This window comes from Myotis yumanensis, unplaced genomic scaffold (genome assembly GCF_028538775.1).
Source record: "Myotis yumanensis isolate MYYU_CA2020_CCGP unplaced genomic scaffold, mMyoYum1.0.hap1 SCAF_1, whole genome shotgun sequence".
Classification (NCBI taxonomy): domain Eukaryota; kingdom Metazoa; phylum Chordata; class Mammalia; order Chiroptera; family Vespertilionidae; genus Myotis; species Myotis yumanensis.
The window spans coordinates 36,974,820-36,998,199 of NW_027223752.1; the positions used below are offsets into that span (position 1 = coordinate 36,974,820).

General features: G+C 45.9%; 1 protein-coding gene across 2 annotated transcripts in view; it reads right to left on the reverse strand.

The window, feature by feature from the left end:
* Nucleotides 1–328: 328 nt before the first annotated feature.
* FNTB (farnesyltransferase, CAAX box, subunit beta) overlaps nucleotides 329–23,380 on the reverse strand; it is a 61,274-nt gene continuing 38,222 nt past the window's right edge. For both annotated transcript variants that reach the window (XM_070418365.1, XM_070418356.1), the window contains 5 exons: nucleotides 20,599–20,728; nucleotides 17,221–17,353; nucleotides 9,212–9,323; nucleotides 8,172–8,286; nucleotides 329–1,717 (listed from right to left, as the gene is read on the reverse strand). In XM_070418365.1, coding sequence (XP_070274466.1) covers nucleotides 1,586–1,717; nucleotides 8,172–8,286; nucleotides 9,212–9,323; nucleotides 17,221–17,353; nucleotides 20,599–20,728 — 622 coding nt within the window. In that variant the 3' untranslated portion in view covers nucleotides 329–1,585. The remainder of the gene's footprint in view (nucleotides 1,718–8,171; nucleotides 8,287–9,211; nucleotides 9,324–17,220; nucleotides 17,354–20,598; nucleotides 20,729–23,380) is intronic.

A 23,380-nucleotide genomic window follows, 5' to 3' on the forward strand; every position in this document is an offset into this window, starting at 1 on the left:
CCCCGCTTTCGGACTCAGGAGCACAGTCCCTGCTTAGAGTCAGGTCAAGGAGACAGACACCTAGACAGACCATGAAACGCAGTGTGCAGAGTCTGGGCAAACCGCACTGCTCCAGGGAACCTGGGAAACAGCTTTCCCCACTCCTGGTTAGGCCCTGCGTCCTCCACTGGAGAAGGCACACGAGGGCGGAACCCACGTCGGACCTGTTTGCGATCACTAACGCACGTGGTGTGGAATCTCCCTCACGGGGAGACATGCTCGAGAGCAGCCTTCTAACACGGCATCCTGAAGGCATTTTCCTGGTACCAGTCACAAATGAGAGACAGCAGAGAAAATGTTATTCTTTTATTACTTCCAGGAGGTAATACATAGTCCAATATGCCAAAGCAATAGGGAATCAGAGGCAGCAAATGGTCAGTTTTTTTAGAAGAGCCTCATCTGCCCACCGCCCGTGGCTGCCTACAGGAAAGCCCACAGCGACCTGGAGCTTGCTGTGACCGCAGCATTGGACAGATGACCCAACTCGACACCCCACTGACCAAGAAAGGGTTCCGTGTGAGCAGCAGGGGCTGAACACACCAGGTTTACGCGGCGACTGCCTCAGCAGCAGTCAGCTTGTCCAGCACTTGATTTTATTTCTCTGAGCCTGGAGTGGGCAGGATGTGAAGAAATCCTGAGTCAGAAATTAAGGTGAAAGACTTAGTAGTGTTAATACTCTGGATGAGAGAAGACAACAGTCTTTGAGGAGGGTGGGCTGGGGCTCTGGTGGAAAAAGAGGTGGAGACGCGCAGAATGGCTATGGACTGCAGGCACTGCCTTGAGGTCATCAGAAGGGTTTTTCGTGGTACATGATGGGGTGGAGTGAGGGCATGGGCCCCGGGGCTGCTTCCTCTGGCACAGAGTTGAATTGGAGGTTCATTTTCCACTCATAATTGATTTCCCACACCAGGGCTGAAGCAAATCCTGCCCTTGCACCAAGCACCAAGCGTGGCCTTCCAGAGGGGTGTGGCTCAGTTCTCCAGTGTGGAGGGACCCCACTCTTTTCCATTGCAAATGACAGGGAGGGAGGGAAGAGCCTTGGGCTTGTTTTTCTGGAAAATTCATTTTGGTGGGACCCAAAGCCCCTCCCTTGGCATGGAGCAGATTTATTCCCCCATGGGAGGGCACCTTTCTGGCAACTTCATGGTGGCGTGCAAGTGGGAATCGCAGCAGTCGATGCTGTAATACTCATGGACGTCATTTATTTCAATAGGACTGTCCAGGCTGGAGAGCTGGTAGGGAGGAGCTGCTTCCCAGCATGCACTGTTCCCCAACCAACCCTGGCCAGGCCCAAATTGGTTTATATGCTGCATATAAACTTTTGGTTTGTCCGGAGTGAAAAGAATTTTTTTTTTAAACCATGCCACTGTGTTCTCCAAACCCAGAGCCATTGGTTTTGTTCTGGTTGACAAAGAAGGGCGGTCACAGCTCCCGAGCGGCCAAGGCTTGTGCAGCACAGAACGCAGCATTACCGAGACGTATAGACCTTGTCTGCACAGGTGAGCACTGACTGCGGTGAACACGGAGACTCGGGACGCTGTGTCCTCTAGTCGGTGGAAGGTTCTGCTGTGGTCTCATCCTCACGCTCCTCAAAGCCTGGGACCGGCTTCTGCAGAAAGTGCATGGTGGCCTGGATCACCTTGTCTGGTCCAATGTTGTACACGGGGTGAGTGGGCTGCTGCAAAGAGAAGAACGGATGCTAATTAATCGTCCTTGAAAATCTGACCCATTAAATGCACTTGTAAGAATTTAGCATAAGGCCCTGGCCATGTGTGGCGGTTGGCTGAGTGTCATCCCATGCACCAAAGGGTTGCCAGTTTGATTCCCGGTAAGGGCACATGCCCAGTTTGGTCCCTGTCAGGGTGCATGTGGGAGGCAACCGATTGATGTTTCTCTCTCACATCCATGTTTCTCTCTCTCCCTCTTCCTTCCCCTCTCTCTATAAATCAATAAAAAAAATTTTTTTTAATGTATCATAAGTAATCATCAGAGATACACACAGAGATTTACCACACAAAGCCAATGTTCAACAACAGGGTACTGATAAAAACATTTCATGGTACATGGGACACAAAGGAATATTATATAGCCAGTAAGAAACATGCTTTCAAATACTTAATGATACGGGCAAATGCTTATAAATATTAAGTGGGGGAAATAGTATACACAATATTACTCCAAACTTACTTTTTGAAAATTTGTTTGTAATTTTGAGTTACAGTATGTGCAACTCAAGGGAAGGATATTTTAGGTACACGACCTAGAAAAATGTCATTTTTTCTGAAAAATGTTTTATAAATCTTTTATGTTTATATTGTAATTTAAAAGGTGCAGTTAAAAAATAAAAATATATCACAATAAAAATGTGTTTGTAGCTGTGATATATATAGACAGGCAAAAATTAGGCATATACCAAAATAGGAAGAGTGATATAGTGATATGACTGTTTTAAATTTTCTTATTTAAACTTTTATATATATTCTAATTAAAATAATGAACATGAATTTACATTTATAATAAAGAACCACAACCCTATTTCACAGTAAAGGTGACAGGCCATCTACATTATATAAGGCCAGGGGCCATCATGACCTAAACAACCAGACGGACAACCAGTCACCAGGAAGTACATGGAACACCTCTAGGTCCCTCCCCCATGGCCCATAGGCTCTTATCAGCAAGGCTGACAGCCAGTGGGTGGGCAGGGCAGCAGGGGGTGGGCAGGGGGAGGCGGGCACAGTGAGGTCGTTAGCCTCTGGCCAGGGGCTGGGCCCGAGGCCTAACAACCTCACCCCTGCCATGGCAGCTGCAGATCAGGCCCAGAGAGAGGCCCAGAGAGAGAGAGGCAGGGCCTGATCCACAGCTGGGGTGGCTGCTGGTGAGGCCCGGAGAGAGAGGCAGGGTCTGATCAGCAGCCGCTGCAGCTGCTGGGGAGGCCCAGAGAGAGAGAGAGGCAAGGCCTGATCCGCAGCTGTCACAGCAGCTGTGGATCAGGCCCTGAGATGCTGACTGGCATAGAAACTGACCAATCAGAACCAAATCTGGGTGAACTGCAAGGAGTCAATGGCTGCCAGAGACGGAGCTTTTGACACTGATTGGAATAGAAACCGATCAATCAGAACCTAATCTGGGTGAACTGCAAAGCCAGAACCTAAGGTGGGGACTGATGAGGGGTTTTAAGAGCAACAGCTGTTGGGTTTAAGGTGTAAGAAAGTGGTTCAATTTTTTAATAACTGATTTGGCAGTATAGTGCATATGGCTGGCTATCAGTCCAGATATAGGGATTATGTATTTTTGTCTGCCAAGAGCATCTCCTCCTGCTAAAAAAGGCTCCCCTCCCGCCCCCCCACCCCTCCCCCACACACACAATTTAAGCAATCCTATCCTATATAATCTATACCAGGGGTCCTCAAACTTTTTAAACAGGGGGCCAGTTCACTGTCCCTCAGACCGTTGGAGGGCCAGACTATAGTTTTAAAAAAAACTATGAACAAATTCCTATGCACACTGCACATATTTTATTTTGAAGTAAAAAAACAAAACGGGAACAAATACAATATTTGTATTTGCATGTGGCCCGCAGGCCGTAGTTTGAGGATCCCTGATCTATACTAATAAAAGGGTAATATGCTAATTAGACCGGGTCAACTGGACATCTTCTGGATGTCCAACTTCCTTCAGAACAAAGCCATGGTGGTGGGGGCCGAGGCAGAGGCAGTTAGGGGTGATCAGGCCAGCAGGAGGGGGCAGTTGGGGGTGAAATCAGGCAGGCAGGAGAGGGTAGTTGGGGGTGAGATCAGGCCGGCAGGGGAGAGCGGTTGGAGGCAATCAGGCCAGCAGGGGAGCAATTAGGGGTGATCAGGCAGGCAGGCAGAGGTGGTTAGGGGCAATCAGGCAGGCAGGCAGGTGAGCAGTTAGAAGCCAGCAGTCCCAGATTGTGAGAGGGATGTCCGACTGCCGGTTTAGGCCCGATGAACCAACAGACCAGAGGGACCCAACAGGGGGTCCCCAATTGGAGAGGGTGCAGGCTGGGCTGAGGGACCCGCCCCTGCATGAATTTTGTGCACTGGGCCTCTAGTATTTAAGTACTTTTGTATTCTACTACATCACAGAAACTTTAGGTCTGTGACAGGGCACAAGCCTCGGTCAGTATTAAGGACTTTCTTCCACTCTGAGAGAATGAAGAAGGGGTCATAATTGCAGGAGAGATTTTACAACTTTTAAGAGAATACTATGAGCAAGTTCATGTCAAATGTATAAAACTTCAGATAAAGTGAATAAATTTATAAAAAGTAAATTTTCAAAACAAACTTAAGAAGAATTTCTTTAAAACCTATATGAGGCCTAGCCAGTTTGGCTCACTGAATAGAGTGTTGGCCTGGAGACTGAAGGGTTCCAGGTTCAATTCCGGTCAAGGGCATGTACCTTGGTTGCAGGCACATCCCCAGTAGGGGGTGTGCAGGAGGCAGCTGATCGATGCTTCTCTCTCATCGATGTTTCTAACTCTCTATCCCTCTCCCTTCTTCTCTGTAAAAAAATCAATAAAATATATTTTTTTAAAAAACCTATATGGAATAAATCTATAATAACAAGCTTATTCTGCTACCATCATTCCTCACCTCACCTCCCAAAATACAGGCCTAGATGGTTTCTCAGGCAAGTGTTATCAAACCTAGAAGAAACAGAAAATCTCTAACCTATACCAACTTTTTCAAAGACTGAAGAAAGGGGTTGGGGAGAGATACCCATCTAATTTTATGAGGCTATAATATTATCCTGAAACAAACTGGAAAACAACAACAAAACAAAAATTTAGATCAAGTTTATTAACATACATGCAAAAAGTCCTAAATAAAAATACTAGCCCAAAAACATTAGCAAACTGTGTATGTATTAAACAAACATACACACACACTCATACGCCACTATGACTAAGAAGGGCTTACCTGAGAATGTAAGATTAACATCAGAATATTTATTAAGTAAGCATATCATATTAGATTAAAGGAGAAAAAACAGGTGCAGAAAAAGCACTCAATAAAATGTAACACTAAGGAACAAAAACAACCTAGCAAACCAGGAATAGAGAGGGACATCCTGAACCTGATATGAAGTATTTACTAGTATCAAAACCCCACAGCAAGCATCCCGCTTACTGGTGAAATTAGAGAAACTGTCCCAGCACAGTCAGAAGCGAGACAGGAACAGCCTCTATTACTACCTCCAGTCAACACCCTCGAGGGGTTGTAGCCAACACCAGAAGGCAAGAACAAGAAATAAAATTCTTAAGAATCAGCAAGGAAAAGGCAAAACCTATTTGAAGATGACATTACTCTCTAAATAGGAAATACAAAAGATTCTATAGATAAACTATTACAACTATTAAGAAAGGTTAGCAAGGTTGCTGTATACAAAATTAAAATATCAATATCAATAGCATTTCTATACATTAGTAACAACCAATTACAAAATATAATGGGGGAAAAATATTCAGGTCACAATAGATACAAAAACTATAAATTTCTTAGACATATATCTAACAGAAGATATGCTAGTTCTCTATGGAGAAAGTGATAAAAGACATTGAAGGACGTGGTTATGTTCACCAACAGGAAGCCTTAATAATGAGACGTCATGTTCTCCCATTAATCTTAAATTCAATGCAATGCCAATAAAAATTCCATAAGATGTTTTTTGTGGAATTTGAGAAGCTGATTCTATATTCACAGGAAGAAGCTAAAATGAAAAAATAGCCAAGACAACTTTAAAGAAAAGGAACAAGGTGGATGGGACATGCCTACCTGCATTTAAGATTTGCTTAAGACAGTGCAGATAGACCAACAGACCAGAGGGACCCAACAGTCTCCGGAAACAGTCACCTCATATACAGAGATTGAGCATATGACACACGTAATGCGCATCAGTAGGAAAGGTTATGAACGTCGATAAATGGTGCTGGTCAATTGGTTATCCATATGGAAAAAAGATAACATTATATCCAACCCTCACCACAGACAGAAATGAATCCCAAGAGAATTAAAAATCTAGATGGGAAAAGCAAAAGTTTAAACTGTCTAGAAGGAAATATATTTATGACCTCAGCATAGGAAAAAATTTCTTAGGTAACCACCTACCACCCCCACCCCCCAAAAAAGAAGCCTCAAAAACCAAAAAGGCAAATAAAATTGTTACCTTTAAAATTTAAATCATCTATTCAACACAAAACACCAAAAACAAAGTGAAAAGGCAAGTCACAAACTGGAAGAGATTCGCACACACACACCACTGATACAGGATCAGTGTCAGGAACATACTGACATGTATGAGAGAACTCCGACAAATATGTAAGAAAGGGTAAACAGTTAAAGTTACAAATCAGGAAGAAAAGAATAAGCAAAGGATATGAGCTGGCAGGCAATTCACAGAAGACATAACAAAAAGAGACATAACATTTGAAAGGATGCTCAACCTCACTGGTAAGCAAGGAAATGCAAAAACGAAACTATCAAACTGGCAGAGAGGAAGAGCTGACTGGGGCGGCTCAGTGCCCTGTGAGTGTGAAAGGGCACAGGCACGTGGGGAGGCCCACTGCCATCCGTGAAGGTGGGGTGTGGATTTCTTCACCCCAGCAAGTCTCTCCTAGAAAAACTCTGACATCACAATGTCCACTGTGACCCTGTCATTGCAGAAACTGAAACCAACTCGATGTTAACCAACAGGAGACTAGGAAAATAAGTTGCGATACATGTATACAGGGGAAGATCGTGTAGTCACTAAAATGATTAAACTAGAGCAACACATATGAACACAGAAAAACTCAACAGTATAACTAAAGGTCAGTGAGAAAAGCAATGCAGAGGAAGTGGCTCAGTAGATCTATATAGATAAAAGCCTAAGCAACCATTAAGACTGAATGACCAAACCATGGGTCGACTTTGAATGCACACTGACCACCAGGGGGCAGACACTCGACACAGGAGCTGCCCCCTGGTGGTCAGTGCACTCCCACAGCCAACCTCTTGGGGTGGGTCAACCTCCCGCAGCCCCCCCCCCGCCCCCCCCCCGTCCCCCCCCCACCCCCCCACCCTCACCCCTGCCAGCCGGCCCTGATTGCCCCTCCCCGCCACTGCCAGCCGGCCCTGATCTGCCCCAATCCAGCCAGCCAACCTCCCCCACTCCAGCCGGCCAGCCCCGATCACCCTAATAGGGACTGGGCGAGACAGCCCCCATCGGCCCCAACCACTGGCCAGGCCAAGGGACCCCACCCATGCATGAATTCGTGCACAGGATCTCTGGTACTGTTATAAAAGTCTGAAAACATACAAGACAACTCTCTCTACATTATTTATAGAATCATGCATTTGAAGTAACAGCACAAAAACACCTGCAGGCACGATGAAGGTCAAATTTAGAACTGGGTTACGCTGAGAAGGGGGAAGGAAGAAAAATGGAAGAGGGTTGCATAGGAGGCAAATATGGGAAAATGTTAAGACTTGAAAAAGCTAGTGGCTGTCACTCTGATTTCATCCATCTACTGGCCATTTGTGCTGCTTCTGTTGGAAACATCTCCTGACAATCCTGCGACCAGGCTGCTTCAGGGCTGGCTGTGGTGGTGAACATCTGCCCGCATGCGGCTGACAGTTTCGACGGCAGCAGACAAAAGCAAACACACTGTGAAGGGCACAACAAGGCGCATGGCAGAGCATTCTGGGCGATCTCATTTCCAGCAGGTGGGCTGGGAAGGCTTCCCCGGGAGACACGGCACGCAGCTGAGAGCTCTGGAAACACCGGAAACACCGCCAGCCACACAGTGAGGGCCGGGGCAGAACTCCGTGCCTCTGAGAAGCTCCTCGGAGAGGAAACTAGTGGTAAACGGCCCAGGTCCTACCTAGACTCTGGGATAGAGGCACAAAACTGGTGCAGATTGGAGCCCCCACCAAGAACCTCGAGTTTGCCTCCAGGTGTGTTTCCTCCACAGCCACGTCCTCCCCCATGGGCTGTCAGCACAGGAGGGTGGTGACCGCCACCTACCGGCCTCCGCACAGGAGACAGGCGGAGCCAGTTCTGCAGCAGGAGCATGGCTGCTCTCTGGGTGGCCGTCCTGGGGGCCCTGTGGGGAAGGGGTGCCTTACCAGAGCGTTCTCGGGCACCCCCAGGACCACGTCGTGCAGCATGGCTCCACTGCCGAAGTGCTGGGCTATGGACAGGCCGCTCAGGCAGTAGCAGGTGTGGTAGAAGTCCCGCGACCTGCAAGGACAGGGCAGCTCTGAGCAGGTGCCCCTCCGCTCCCCACGGCCCCCACCCCCACCCCCCAGCACAGCCTTCAACAAAGTGACCACAGGCTCAGAGGCCAGGCGCTCGCAGCCCCACCCCGCCCTCCTCAGCAGCTCCAGGAAGCCCGGCTTCCCCAGCGGCCCTTTGAAAGCCCATCCTCAGCCCTGCCAGGCACAGGCGCTGTCATCCTAGAGCCAGTCCCTCCCGCTGCCTTCCAGAAAGGGGTCCTCTGGGCAGCGCTGGTGCTGAGTTAATATATTTCTCAAAAAACAAACAAAAACACCAAAATGTCTAGAAACAGGCCAAATTTTTCACAATAAATTGCTGAGGACCTGCCTTCAGCTGGGCCTTCCCCTGGGTGCTGACAGCAGCAGCGGTGTGTGTGTGTGTGTGTGTGTGTGTGTGTGTGTGTGTGTTGGAGGGGGAGGGGGAGAGAGAGAGCACATTTGGCAGGTGAGAAGCAGAGGGAACAGAACTTATCTGATTTCCCTTTTTCTTTTATTTGGCACCCAAAGCTATTCTGTAATAGTTGTGATTATATCTGTTTACGATACTCAAGGGTTTTAAAATTCTGTATCCTATTCTATTTAAGTCAGTTTGGTTAAAAGAAAAAAAAAAGAGGAAAGAAAAGCTACCAACCCAGCAATCTGTTTGCCTGTCTGGAGAGGGAAGTGCATGTAAACTGGGGGAGAGGGTGGGCAGGGGAGGTGCCAGGATTGACGGCACTCAAAGGAGGCTCCGGAGTTGGGGTGCTTCTCCCCATGCCACACCAGCAGCTGGATGGAAAGGGAACCCGGGCTTTTGAAGGTGGGCACCTGCTGCCATCTGGCTCTGAGGAGGCCTGAGGTCCACACCGCTGTCCCCTCTCCAGCCCGCCTCCCGGAGGGCAGGCACTCACTTGCCAGGCTTGTCCAGAAGGCCCCCCGCGGGGCACTGGCAGCACATGAGGATGTACTCCTGCAGCGCCTGCTGATGGAACATCCAGTGGCTCATGCTGAGGGCGGGGTCACCTGCAGGAAGGCAAAGGGTCAGTGTGGCCCAGCCTGTCTGAAGCCCAGCACAGTACCCATCACTTCTTCACATTTTATTACCCAATGGGAACAGTCAAGGTTTCCCTCGATTCTTCTTGGACTACTGTTGAAATTACTTGATATCCTCACCCAAGTCCCATAACACGTTCCTTCCCCTGATATCCTCACCCAAGTCCCATAACACGTTCCTTCCCCTGGACCTTGACACGAGTCCAAGAGCAGCAGTGCAGAGTGGCTTTTGCTTTGCTTCAAGTCACCCACTATCTACAGGGGTCCTCAAACTTTTTAAACAGGGGGCCAGTTCACTGTCCCTCAGACCGTTGGAGGGCCGGACTATAGTTTAAAAAAAAACTATGAACAAATTCCTATGCACACTGCACATATCTTATTTTGAAGTAAAAAAACAAAACAGGAACAAATACAATATTTGTATTTGCATGTGGCCCGCGGGCCGTAGTTTGAGGACCCCTGACCTAGGACGACCGTCTTCAGCCACATACGTAGCAGACATGGCCGAGCTAGGAGCTCGGCTTTCCAGGCTGACCTGTTACTGCTCCTGACTTGGCCCACTCCTCCTCAGACTGGGCTTTGAAGGCACTTCCTCTAGCTCAGTGGTTCTCAACCTTGGCTGCACATTACAATCACCTGGGAATCCTTTTAAAATCCTGATTTCTGGGCCTCATCCTCCGGAAATTCTGTTTCTTTGTTATGGGGTGGGGCCACAACATTAGTAACAAAGCAACAGAATTTCCGGAGGATGAGGCCCAGAAATCAGGATGTTAAAAAGATTCCCAGGTGATTCTAATGTGCAGCCAAGGTTGAGAACCACTGTTCATCTCGGAAACTTGTTAACCAGACTCTAATTAGCTAAGAGAACTCTTTTTTTTTTTTTTAATTTTTTTTTATATATTTTATTGATTTTTTACAGAGAGGAAGGGAGAGAGATCGAGAGTTAGAAACATCGATGAGAGAGAAACATCGATCAGCTGCCTCACGCACATCTCCTACTGGGGATGTGCCCGCAACCAAGGTACATGCCCTTGACCGGAATCGAACCTGGGACCTTTCAGTCCACAGGCCGACGCTCTATCCACTGAGCCAAACCGGTTTCGGCGCTAAGAGAACTCTTAACAGGAGTGATAATGCCTGCATGTTCTACTTTTCTAAGCCTGAATTTAATCTATCTCCAAAGGGAATTCTCCAACTTTACTCTTGGCTCAAAAACGTTCCTGAGAAGCGTTGCTAGGAACTGCCCTCCTGTATCATGTAACATGGTAGCCAGAGTAGAAACGGGCAATTGTGATAATAATACTAAAGTACTGCGCTTCTTCACTCTAAAGTTCTATCAGTATGATCAGAGAATTCTGTGGGCCACATGGTAATCAGGTGGGGAGGAGGGACAAATCACCGAGAGATAGATGAGGGTGGAAACATTTACATGGGGTTGATTTTTTAAAAAATACACATCTAGGCCCTGGCTGGCGTGGCTCAGTAGGTTGGGCACCATCCCATGCATCAAAAGGTTGTGGCCCGGTTGGGGTGCATGTGGGAGGCAACCGATTGATGTTTCTCTCTCACATTGTTCTCTCTCTCTTCCTTCCCCTCTCTCTAAAATCAATGAAAAATGTCCTCAAGTGAGGATAAAAAATATAAAGTAAAAACAGCTTTAAAAAATACACATATAAGATGTTCTTTAAGTCCTTGGTCAATTTTATACTTTGATACCTGGGCTTCAAAGATAGCAAACAATCTGTAAATGGCAATTGAAAGCCATTTTTTCTTTGTTTCTAAGCAATTTTCTATATAGTTATTATTTCGCTAGTGACTGGGTGCATGGATTCCTGGACATTGAAAAGAAATTAATTAGAAGGTGGCCAGCAGGGCAGGACTGGGTGAGACCGGCCGGATACACCCTGGAGCCAACCCCCCACGGTCCCTCCCCAGCATCTGCAGAGTGAGAGGGGTCCCTGCAGCAGGTGGGGTCCCTCAGCCTGGCCTGTGGGGATCAGGGCCGAAATTGGCCCTCCAACATCTCCCGAGGGGTCCCGGAGTGCGAGAGGGCGCTCTGCAAAGTTGCTGTCATACAGGGTATGGAGCGCAAATGCAAGTGTGCAGTAAACCAGATTCAGGGTCAACAGTGCCCCAGCAACAACATAACCCACGGCCGAAGGTGGAATCACATGACTCTGCGAGGAATCATGCTTTTTCCTCTCAGGTTTTGGGGTGCGTCACCCAAGAACCGCTGCTACCAAGTCACTGCAGCTTGGCAGCTCCTGCATTGAGCGTCTGCCCCTCGGTGGTCAGTGCGCATCATAACGACTGGTCGGACACTTAGCATATTAGCCTTTTACATCTATAGATTATATCTTAAGTTTTTCATTTAACACTATAGATATAAACTTTCCTGTTCTACTACATAATCTTCATAACCATCATTCTGAAGAGCTATGTAGCATTTCATTAAGTGGATGCACAAGGTAACTGTATTAATATAGACAGTGGGCCAAAACTTTCATATATATGAGCATAGAATCTTCTATGATAAAAATTTGTCAATGTTATATACTGCAATACAGTAAATGCAGTATATAAGAGAGAGTGTATAAGCAAAATATTTAATTGTGGGATATATATATATATATATATATATGCCGTATATATATATATATATATATATATATATATACACACACACACACACACACACATACATATGTTTACAAATTTCTGAAATGAGCGAGGAAGAGATGGGGCAGCTGGAAAGTGATCACTGTTTCCTGGTTTGAGCACTCAGTGTGGTGCAGTGGACATTTGAGGGTCATGTACAAACACCATCCATCTTCAACACCTGGTCATGCTCGGCCCCTGAGATGCTCACTCTGGAGAGGCACATAGGAACTGAGCCCAGCAGCAGGAGGGAGCTCTGAGGCCCCCCTCAGGCTCGCTCAGCGAAGCGCATGCTCACTGAATCCCTCGCACTACTTTAATTACTCCCCTTTCTTCTTTCCCCACCTATGAGCACAGCTGACTCTGTAGAAGATACAGACATCTATGAAGGGACTTCACCTTATCTCCTTTTCCTTATTTCCAATGTTTTACAGTTCCTTGCAAAATTACTAAAAAATGCTGCAATAGACATCTTTGTGAGGCTTCTCTGTGTTAGAATTACTTTCTTCCAACAGAGTCACAGGAGTGGAATTATTCAGGTAAAGGGAATAACATTTTTAAGGCTTTTATTAGAAACTGATAAACTGCTTTAAAATTTTATATAGCCACCAGCAAAATTTAAGATGTTCCTGTACTACCTCCAGCATTGATTACTTAAGAAATCCTCAGTATTTAAAATGTTAAAAAGAAACAGTACCTGATCATTTGTTTTGATTTACATGCCTTTGATTACTAATTAGAGTGAAATTGTCCCATGACTTTTATTTACTAGTTGTATTTCTTTTTGAGAGTGTCTGTTGGTCCTTTGTCTTCTGAGGTCCAAGAATCTATTTTACCAATCTAGCTTTCCATTATATTTATCCTTTGCCTGTATCATATGCTACACATATTTCCCCTTTTGTTGGGTTACATGGGTTTTAAAGAAAGAAAAAAAATATATATATATATATATTTATATATATATATATTACACATATGCTGTAATCACACTGTTGATTTTGCCTTTGTAATTTCTTCTTTAAAGAAGCATATTTAATGGGTACAGGGATTCTGGGGGGGAGGGGTGATAAAAACTCTAACACTGATTATGGTGATGGCTGCACAACTCTATGTATACACTAAAAACCATTAAATTGTGTGCTTTAAATGGGTGAATTGTATGGCATGTGAATTATCTCAAGAAAGCTATTATTTTAAAATGCATATTTATTAAACTTTAGGATAATAGCATTAAGCATCTGTATAAAATATACCTTTATTTCATATCCTATATGAAATAAAAGGCTGTTATTATAAGGTAAATGATAACCTATCACAAAAATTAGAATCTGGAAAGAAAATGCTATGTTTACTGTCGGACAGATTACAGAGTGCTTCGGTTACCTCCCACACGACTGCAGTCTGAGAGCTCCAAGTTCATAACCTCGACAAGCAGCTTCCAGAGAACCTGAATTTGCACACCGCACACGGAATCATGGTGAGATGAAGGGAGATATGATTACAGGGTGACACTGTGCACTGGAGTCAGCTTTTAAATCCTTCATGCCTCTCCCTGAAATTACAGATCCTCCTTATCATGCCATTTTGCATTCCAAAGGTTCCTTTTATCTAAGAAATGAAAAGTTCCTCCAAACAGTAAGTGACAGGTGCGGCCACATGTAGCTCAATTTCACAGGTGGCCAAACACAGGCCCGGGGCATGTCCCCGAGAACAAACAAGCAATGAGGAACCAATCCGGACAGAAACTCACAGGCCTGCTGCTTTCTTATTCCTCCACCAATTCCAAATAATTCACTAATTTAGTCAGTATTTGATATTTTTAAGACACCAATAACTCATGCTTCTACTCAAACACTGTCTTCTACACGCCTTAGGCATCCACCCCCAGGAACTACTGACAGCCACTCGCAGAGTCAGGGTCCAGCTTGGGTTCATGTGCTGACCTATGTCGATCCCTGTTTATCTTTTTAGTTAGCAATAGGATCACCGCCTTTTAAACGAGTATTTATTCATCTACTAAAAGTAGCAATGCACACAATAAAAAACAAAAAACAAATGGAGGGGGAGAGCAGAGTATAGTACAGAGAGCAAATTTAAGAAGGAAGTGCCTTCCTCCCCTCTCCCAGAGGCCCCCACTGTTAAAGGGGCTTTGTGCCCGAGTCTAGGAAAGGCCATGGACTGCTCCAGGCCTGGCCTTTCGCACTTTGGGCTGTGTCCTGGAGAGCTTTCCACATCATTGTATGCAGCACTGCATGGAGGGATCATAATTTACTTAACGGCTGACCTTTTGTTGGGCAGCGGGTTGTTTTCTGTTAAAACTCCACTTCAGTACACATCTTTGCTCACATCACTGCAGGTAAATACCTGACAGTGCACTTGCAGGGTTTAAATAATTTAAACAGATGCCTCCAAACCACCCTCCAAAAAATGATGCACGCATTTCCACCCCAACTAATAGTACAAACGTGCATTTTCCACACTTTCCCCTACAGAGAGTATCAAGGTTTCTAATCTGTCAGTCTGATAGCAAAAAACGAATAGTGCCCCACTGTTTCTGTTTGCAGTTTATTGCCTTTGCCTTTTCGCGTGATTGATGGCCATCCATGGTGGTTACCGAGCAGAGCTCTGACACCTTCATAGGTGTCAACCAGGGATTTATAAAGCAAGTCGCTTACCCTCGATGTACTGTTTCCTCATCTGTAAAATGGGAATAACAATAGCACCTATTGCAAAAGGCTGTTTTGAGGGTCAAATGAGGAAATCTATGTGAAAGACTCAGCTCAGTCCCTGGCTGAAGGTGAGTGCTTGGTGAGTCTCAGCTGCCAGCAGCAGCAGCAGTTGTAGAAGTAATAATAATAGCAGTTCTTCTTTTTCTTTTTTTAACTTTTTTTCCATCACCATTTACCCCCCCCTTCCCCCTCCTACCTCCACCCACCCCTCCCACCACACTGTTGCCCGAGTCCGTGAGTTCTTTCTCTGTCCGTCCTGAACCTGCCTGTTCAGAGCCCGTGCCTGTTTTTCACCTGGGTTGTTTCGCTGTTCCCTGTTGACCCAGATGACTTTCTCAAATTAAAGACATGAGCCCTTCATGGTTTGTCACAAATATGTTCCCCACCTTGCTACTTGTTTTGTTTATGTAATTTCCCTGCATCCTTTTGTAAAATAACTTCTGTTAGTTTTCTTTATATAAGAAATACAAAGTCATTGTAGAAAAATTGGAAAAAAAAAAAAAAGAAAGAAAGAAAACAAACATCACCTGCCATTTCACAACCCAGATCCCTGCCATGAGTTTTTTGGAGTCAGCTCTCCGCGGAAACTGGAATTCCATGCAGAATGCTCTAAGCCTAGTTCTGATCACAGTCTATTCTAAATAAGTTTCCCCACTGCAACTCCTTTTGACTCCCAACATCAGCATTTGGCCCACCGTTCAAGACACTCCCCTTCTTCCCAGACCCTGCCTGGCCCAAGCCCACTGTTTCTGAGGATCGCGAGTGTCAAGTGTCGGCCCAACACGGGCCTTCTCCCAGGCATGAAGAAAGCTGGGAGCACCAAGATTCCCAGGCAACCTTTCCACGGGCAAAGCTTTGGATGTGACTCGTCCTCCAGAGCTGGTGCTACAATAAACAAAATGTCAACCGGGGCCCCCCTTGAAGACTTTGGCACGTGGTGCTCCTGTTACAGCTCTCTCCGCATTTTCCTGGCAACTGCAGGGTGACTGCGTCTCACCCCTGCCAGAGACAGGTTTGTGCAAGGCTGATGGTTTTACCAGGGGCTCGGTCTCACCAGTTCCAATAAAAAGTTCACTAAAACCCTGTATTATTTCTGGACTCTAGGCGAATTCCCAACCCCCCCCCCCCACCCCCACCCCCCCCCCCCCCCCCCACACACACACACACTGTAGTGGTCAGGCCAGAGTCAGGGGATTGGTAGGTCTACGGCCCTGAGACCGGAAGCCCAGGGGCCCCAGGCCAAGCATCTCAGGACAGACCGAGACAGAGCGAATGGGAGGACAGGACAGAGGCCCCGCTTACTTCAATTCAGTCTCAAAAGTGCCGCAACTCAAGTGAAATTAAGAAACTAAAGAAAGGGGCTCCGAAAGAACAGCCAAACAAGGAGAGAACGTGTATACGCCTGCGTTAGGGGTGGGGCGGGCAGTAGAAAAGAATCTCATCTTCTCCAGCTGAGCAACTGATTGCCCAGCCACCAAGTCCAAAGAAAAGCTTCCCCTGAGCCAAGGGACCTCGCCTCAAGAACAGATCGGCACCCAGCAGAGAGCCACACCTCCCCTCTCCCACTGCTTCCTCGGGGACATCCTGTTCTCACACAAAACAGTCAGGGGAGATCATTCAGGAGTCAGCAGGCGGCTGAGCTTTCAGGAGGTAATCAGGGGAGGCTCCCAGAGGCCTTGCTTGCTGTCTAACTGCTTTGGTTGTGCACACCCAGTGGAGACGCTACAGAAGAACACGGGTCCCTCCACTCCAGTAGTGCCCGTGGGACAAACCTGTGTTTCAGATTCTTCAACATTTTATTTTTTTACTTTTATTATTATTATTATTATTATATTATTTCAGAGAGAAAAGGAGAGGGAGAGAGAGATAGAAACATCAATGATGAGAGAGAATCATGGATCGGCTGCCTCCTGCACGTCCCCCACTGAGGATTGAGCCCGCAACCCAGGCATGTGCCCAGACCGGGAATTGAACCGTGATCTCCTGGTTCATAGGTCAACGCCCAACCATTGAGCCACACCGGCCGGGCTCTCCAACATTTTAAAATACGTTTCTGAGGTGGCAAGGATGCAGCCAGACAGACACGGCGGGTCTTTTCTCTGTGTGTTCTGGCTCTCTGCCCCTTTATGCAGTTGCCATGGGCGCAGCATGGGTTTTCGGTTCTGATGTGACGAATACAGAGCACTGCACTGGAAACTGTGGCTTCACACCCAGCTGAGGTGGCAGTCACCTTGGAGCCCAGGACAGGCACCCGCCTCCCCTAGGCACAGCCAGTGTGAAGCAGCCGTGACCCCCTAACCACTGGAACCAATTCCTACCCGAATCTGCACGTGCATGCCTGAGACGAGGTCCCAGACTGGGTGGGAACTCAACATCCAGGAGAGACAGAGCTATTTCAACCCCTTGGAAATGCACGCTGGCTCTGTGGCTTGGTGAGCAGCCCAGGCCACCACCTCGCCCTCGCCAGCAGCTCCGCTCACCTTGGGCGTGCAGCGCGCGGTGCAGGAGGGGGAGCAGCCCCGCCTGCCAGAAGGAGTAGCAGCCGTCCACCAGCTTGTTGCAGCGGCCCTGAAACCCACCTTCAAACCGCATCTGCCGGCTCGTCACCCATTGCTGAGAAAGAGACAAAGAGGGAGAGGCAGCTGTCAGCTAACGGAGACGCAGAGTCCAGCAAAACCAACTCCAGAGGCCGATCGGGGAGGGAGGGCTCCCGTCTCTTGGCTTCCTGGTGCTCACAGCTCTGGTGCTGTGGCTTCTTACCTCTTTCCCCTCAGACCTCGGACCTCAAGTGGAGCACTTCAGCCCACCCTTTTGAGGCAACCAGCATGGATCTCTGCTCGAGCCTAACACAATTAGCCGCCTTTTTCCAGGTTCAAATGGGTTCGGTGCTGAGGGGATGAAAAGGCCACGCTGGCTTGAAAGGAGATCTGCAAATGTCTCTTAAATGGGGCTTCGCTAGGACACTGAAGGCAAGACCACCAGGAACTCATTTCTAATCACGTCCTCTGCTCAGGGAAGTTTATTAAAAGCAGATAAATGGAATTGTGTGCTCCATCCCATCCGATGATCTCAAACTGTTCCTGACTTTTACTTGGCTCCTGAGGAAATTCATCCCAGGCCTCTAAGCAAGTCCCTCGCAAGAATGGGAGCAGAAGCCATTCGTCCCAACGGCCGATTATGGCTCTGATGGCTGATGATGGCTGTGTCCGGTCTAGCCTCTCTCCAGGGAACCTGGTTGGCTGACATAAGAAAATCTTTTACTTTGGACCTGTAAAATGGCTCTTGATGTCACTCAGTGGTCACATGATATTAGCATTCCTCGCTTATCTCCAAGCTTTCTAAACACGCTCGACTACTAAGATCAAGATAGTCACAGGTTGGGGCCCTAGGAACGAGCAGGACCAGCTGGCTGAGCAGATAATGGCATTTCCATTTCCCTCCCCGCCCTGCAAGCCAGTTGCAGCCACCAGCCATGGGCTTCCACAGCTGCCATGGTAACTGAACGGTGCAGAGTAGGGTATTTCCCTGCACCTAGATTCTTACTAGGCTGAGTTCCTGAAAGTCGCCACACAGAACGCTTGCAGAAAGTGTGTGTGTGGCCCTAGCAGGTTTGGCTCACTGGATAGAGCGTTGGCCTGCGGACTGAAGGGTCCCAGGTTCGATTCTGGCCAAGGGCACATGCCTGGGTTGCGGGCTTGATCCCCAGTAGGGGGCATGCAGGAGGCAGCCTATCAATGATTCTCTCTCATCATTGATGTTTCTATCCCTCTCCCTTCCTCTCTAAAATCAATAAAAATATATTTTTTAAAAAAAGAAAGAAAGTGTGTTGGGGGGGCTGGAGGGGGGATGGGGGAGGGGGGCGCGGGGCAGGGAGGGGATTCCAGTCCTCCTTTAAGTTAATGTTAATGGTTGTAGAGTTTAGATGATATCCCTGTTTAAGGCAACACCCACTCAGAAAGCCACAATCCCAAGTTCTTAAAAAAAAGACCAAAAAAACAAATAAGTAAATTGCACTGCAGATGGAGGCACTAGTATATCCCCAGTTGTCTTAAATAAACCAGTGCTTTAGGGATGATGCCATTTAATGAAGAAGAGAGATAACTGGCACTCTCATGGGAGGTCCAGTCTTCATTTTACTTACCCCACAGATTAAGTGTTTTTAAGTCAGACTAAAATTTTTTTCCAGTGTCTAAGCCAATGGGTTCATTCTATTGACTATATAAAACCCTTCAGATAGAGGGCCTAGTTCTCCCAAAGCAAATGGGAGGGGCGGGGGAGGAGTTTGGTAAGAAGGACACTAACATTTATTGAGCACCTACTAGGTGCCAGGCTGTTCATAAACGTTCACTCCTTTAACCCTCAAGGAACTATTATCTCTCCCTTATAGAGAGGGGGGAGGGGAGCTGAAGCTGAAACAGATTAGACAAGTTTCCCAAGGTCACATGGCCAGGAAGTGGTAGAGGACAGGGCCCAAATCTAGAATATCTATAACGGAGGCATTTGCTAATTATATTCTTTTTTTAAAAAATATATTTTATTGAATTTTTACAGAGAAGAAAGGAGAGGGATAGAGAGTTAGAAACATCGATGAAAGAGAAACATCGATCAGCTGCCTCCTGCACACCTCCTACTGGGCATGTGCCCACAACCAAGGTACATGCCCTTGACCAGAATCGAACCTGGGACCCCTCAATCCACAGGCCTATGCTCTATCCACTAAGCCAAACCGGTTAGTGCGCTAATTATATTCTATACTTCTGCCTGGGAGATGGAGGGTCTATGTTTCATGCGCCGTTAGTCATCAGATTTTAGTGGATTTCAGAGGCTAGTGCACAAAGTTGGCCATTTCAGTATGAACCTTCAAGCCTTTAACAGCCTTTGAAGAGTATGCTTTAGGAGGTCCCTACGGAGGAAGACAAAACGCTGCCGGTCATCTCCCTACAGAGTATGACAGAGAGTCTCCAGGAAGCTCTTGATGGGTCTCACGACAACTCCCACGATAGGAGCCTGACATACGAACTTGGGGAGAAAAGATGACTGTCAATTGCAGCGGTTTGCTGTAAGGTCATGATCAGAGAGAAGACGCTTCCCCAAGACATCTCCTGGGTGGCTGTGGGTGTGTGAGTTTGTGCACAAGGCCTCCAATGATAATTTAACTATAATCTAGTGGCTCCTTGAAGCTGACTGTTTTCCGAGTTCATTCTGAATATTGGTCAGGAGCTTGGAGTCCAGATATAAATGTGTGGGCCACCTGCTCAATGCAATTACCCAGCTCTGCCCAGCAAATTTAAATTTGGTGACTGAGTGTTCACATAGCGTGGTAGGTAATAAAAGCTTGGCTTCGAGATGCCTCAAAGCTTCTCATAAATTCTTCTCGTGGGATATTCTAAGACTCATGATAACCCCTAATTTTAAGAGACTGAAGCTACGTTTTTCTTGGAAGTCTGGGGAAGGTACTCTGGCTCATCCCAGATGTCTGAGGGACTCAAGAAAACGCTGGAGTTGGCCTAACACACCATGTAGAAAGTTCAGAGCAGGAAGACGGGCGGGCAGGCAGAAGGGAGATGGAACTGAGAGCAGCTGTCCACTCTTTCCACTTCCTCAGAGCAGCGTGAGCACTCTAGCAACTCTATCTAAAGCTTTACAGCAAGCATGTCAAACTCAAAGGGCCAAATAAATGAGGCATGCGGCCCTTGGGCCGCGAGTTTGACATACTTGCTTTACAGCACTTCTGGTTCACGAGCTCAAGGCAGGAGCTATCCGCCCTCCCAGAGCCAGACCCTCCCACAAGCCTGTCTGAGTGGACACAACACTGGGGCCTGGGGGCCTGGGAGGAAGATGGATCAACAGACACTTACCAATAAGTTCTTCAAGTTTAAGGAACGTTCCTTCTTCAGGATGACCAGTGCGGCCAGGCCACAGAAAGTGTAGCCTCCGTGGGCTTCCATCCCTGGCACCCCACCAATGCCACCTTCCCAATTCTGACACCTGGGAGAAGATTGAGAAAGGAGATTAAGGGGTCAGTGTCAACCAATGAGAGGCCGGGCTGAGTGGATGGGCATAAATGTAGGACCCTGGGAGGCAAAGAATGTGTTCACTCACATTAAGGCATAAACCACAACCATGAGTAGAAAGATGTCACCTAATTAACTTTTGGAAATGCCTCCCCCCACCACCACCAAAAAAAGGAAACTCAGAAATAGTCTACTTATGTAACAAACACAGCACCTCAAAGCATTACTTTTTGGAAAAAAGTTATAAAATTGAAAAATAATTGCTAATTCTGGTTATCTTTTAGTACAGCTCTATTGCTAATATTTTTCCTATTCTTCTGTATTTTCAAGAGTTTCCATAGTAAACATGTATGCCTTTATAACTACCTAAAATAACTTTTTTTTTTATTGTTTTTATTATTTTTTAAAAATCCTCACCCAAGGATATTTTTCCATTGATTTTTAAAGAGAGTGGAAGAGAGAGGAAAAGATAGAAATATTGATCTGAGAGAAACACATCGATTGGCTGCCTCCTGCACGAGCCCGAACCAGGGCCTGGGCTAGGGAGGAGCTTGCAGCCAAGGTACATGCCCTTGACCAGAATCAAACCCAAACCCCTTCGGTCCACAGGCTGATACTCTAGCCCAGCCGTGAGCAAACTATGGCCCGCGGGCCGGATCCGGCCCGTTTGAAATGAATAAAACTAAAAAAAAAAAGACCGTACCCTTTTATGTAATGATGTTTACTTTGAATTTATATTAGTTCACACAAACACTCCATCCATGCTTTTGTTCCGGCCCTCCGGTCCAGTTTAAGAACCCATTGTGGCCCTCGAGTCAAAAAGTTTGCCCACCCCTGGGCTAGCCACTGAGCCAAACCAGTTAGGGCCACAATAACTTATTTTTTAATTTATGGTTTCTTATGTATCCAAATTACTCATTTATTATTATTACTATTATTATAATTTGAGGTTAGACTATATATTAAGAGTGTATTTTCTAGGCATTAAAACATGCATAATCTTTGGCCCAGAAATACAGGGTCATTTCTAGTAATTAATCCTATAAAATAAGAGTGTTTCCAAAGATCAGATTATAAGAATGTTTACTATATTCCCATTCATAACCATAAAATATTAGCGTCAGCACAGGAGCTCAACAGTAAGGGACTAATTATATAAATCCTGGTGTATCTGTACAACAGAATACTACACAGTCATTTCAAAGGCTATAGAAGTACTTGACATATGTAGAATCAGGAAAATATGACATACTTACTCAAAGACACCCTGATATTAAAATTATCAGAGAAGGATTTTGAAGCAGGTATTATAATTATATATTTATTTCAGTGAAGTGAAGAAAAATATACTTGTAATGAATAAAAAATTCCAACTGAGCAACAGAAAGTATAAAAATAACCAAACCCAGGCACTCTAACTCAAAAGCCTATACTCTCAATCCCTAAACTACTCCACTATTATTACATACCAAGCCCTCAGTAAATGTTGGCTATTATTACTATCAACTTTTTTAACAATGACACTGGGAGCCAGAAGATAATGGAACAATACTTAAAAATTCTAAAGGAATACAATTTATAGTTTTCAACTTAGAAATCTCCAACCAAATAAACTACTAATCAAATGTGAGACTAGAATAGATATATGTAAAATCTTACAACGTGTATCACCGCCTGGCTGGTGTGGCTCAGTGGTTGAGCATCGGCCTATGAATCAGGAAGTCACAGTTTGAATCCCGGTCAGGGCACATGCCTGGGTTTCGAGCTCATTCCCCAGTGAGGGATGTGCAGGAGGCAGCCGATCAATGATTCCCTCTCATCATTGATGTTTCTATCTCTCCCTCTCCCTTCCACTCTGAAATCAATAAAAATATGTATTTTAAAAAATGTATCACCATAACCAATGTCACCCCAATAAATTTAAAACTTTTAAAAAAATGTGTCACCAATTGCTCTTTTGGAAGATTTATTGGAGTATGTGCTTCATTAAATGAGTTAGTAAACCAAGAGGAAGGAGGGCAGGGCTTCGACAAAGGAGAGGAGTGAAGTGAATTTCACTGAAACGAAGCTGAAACGAAGCTGGTGGATGCCCGCTGTGTGCAAGCTGAGAGCAATCTGTCCAGACAGAAGCAGGAGGGCAGAGGGCTCCAGGTGGGATAACTAAAACACACACGTGCGCACACGTACACAAATACACACACACACACACACACACACACATACACACGGGAATGGATACATTATCTTGACCGCATTGAGAGTAATTTGGGGGGATGAATTCATGGTACATACATTTTTAAAAAGAAGTAATGATTCATTCTAAGAAAATAAAAGTTTTACAAAAAAAAATAAATAGTATCATAGTACATCATCTGATTTAGCTATAACTTATATTTTCATAGTAATAAGTATTACTTTGATAAAAATAGAAATATTAAAAAAAATACAGTTTGGATATCTTTCTATAATATACACATGTATCTACTATACCTTTTGTTTTCTTTTTTTTTAAATATATTTTTATTAATTTCAGAAAGAAAGGGAGAAGGAGAGATAGAAATATCAATGATGAGAGAGAATCATTGATCAGTTGCCTCCTGCATGCCCCTTGCAACCTAGGCATGTG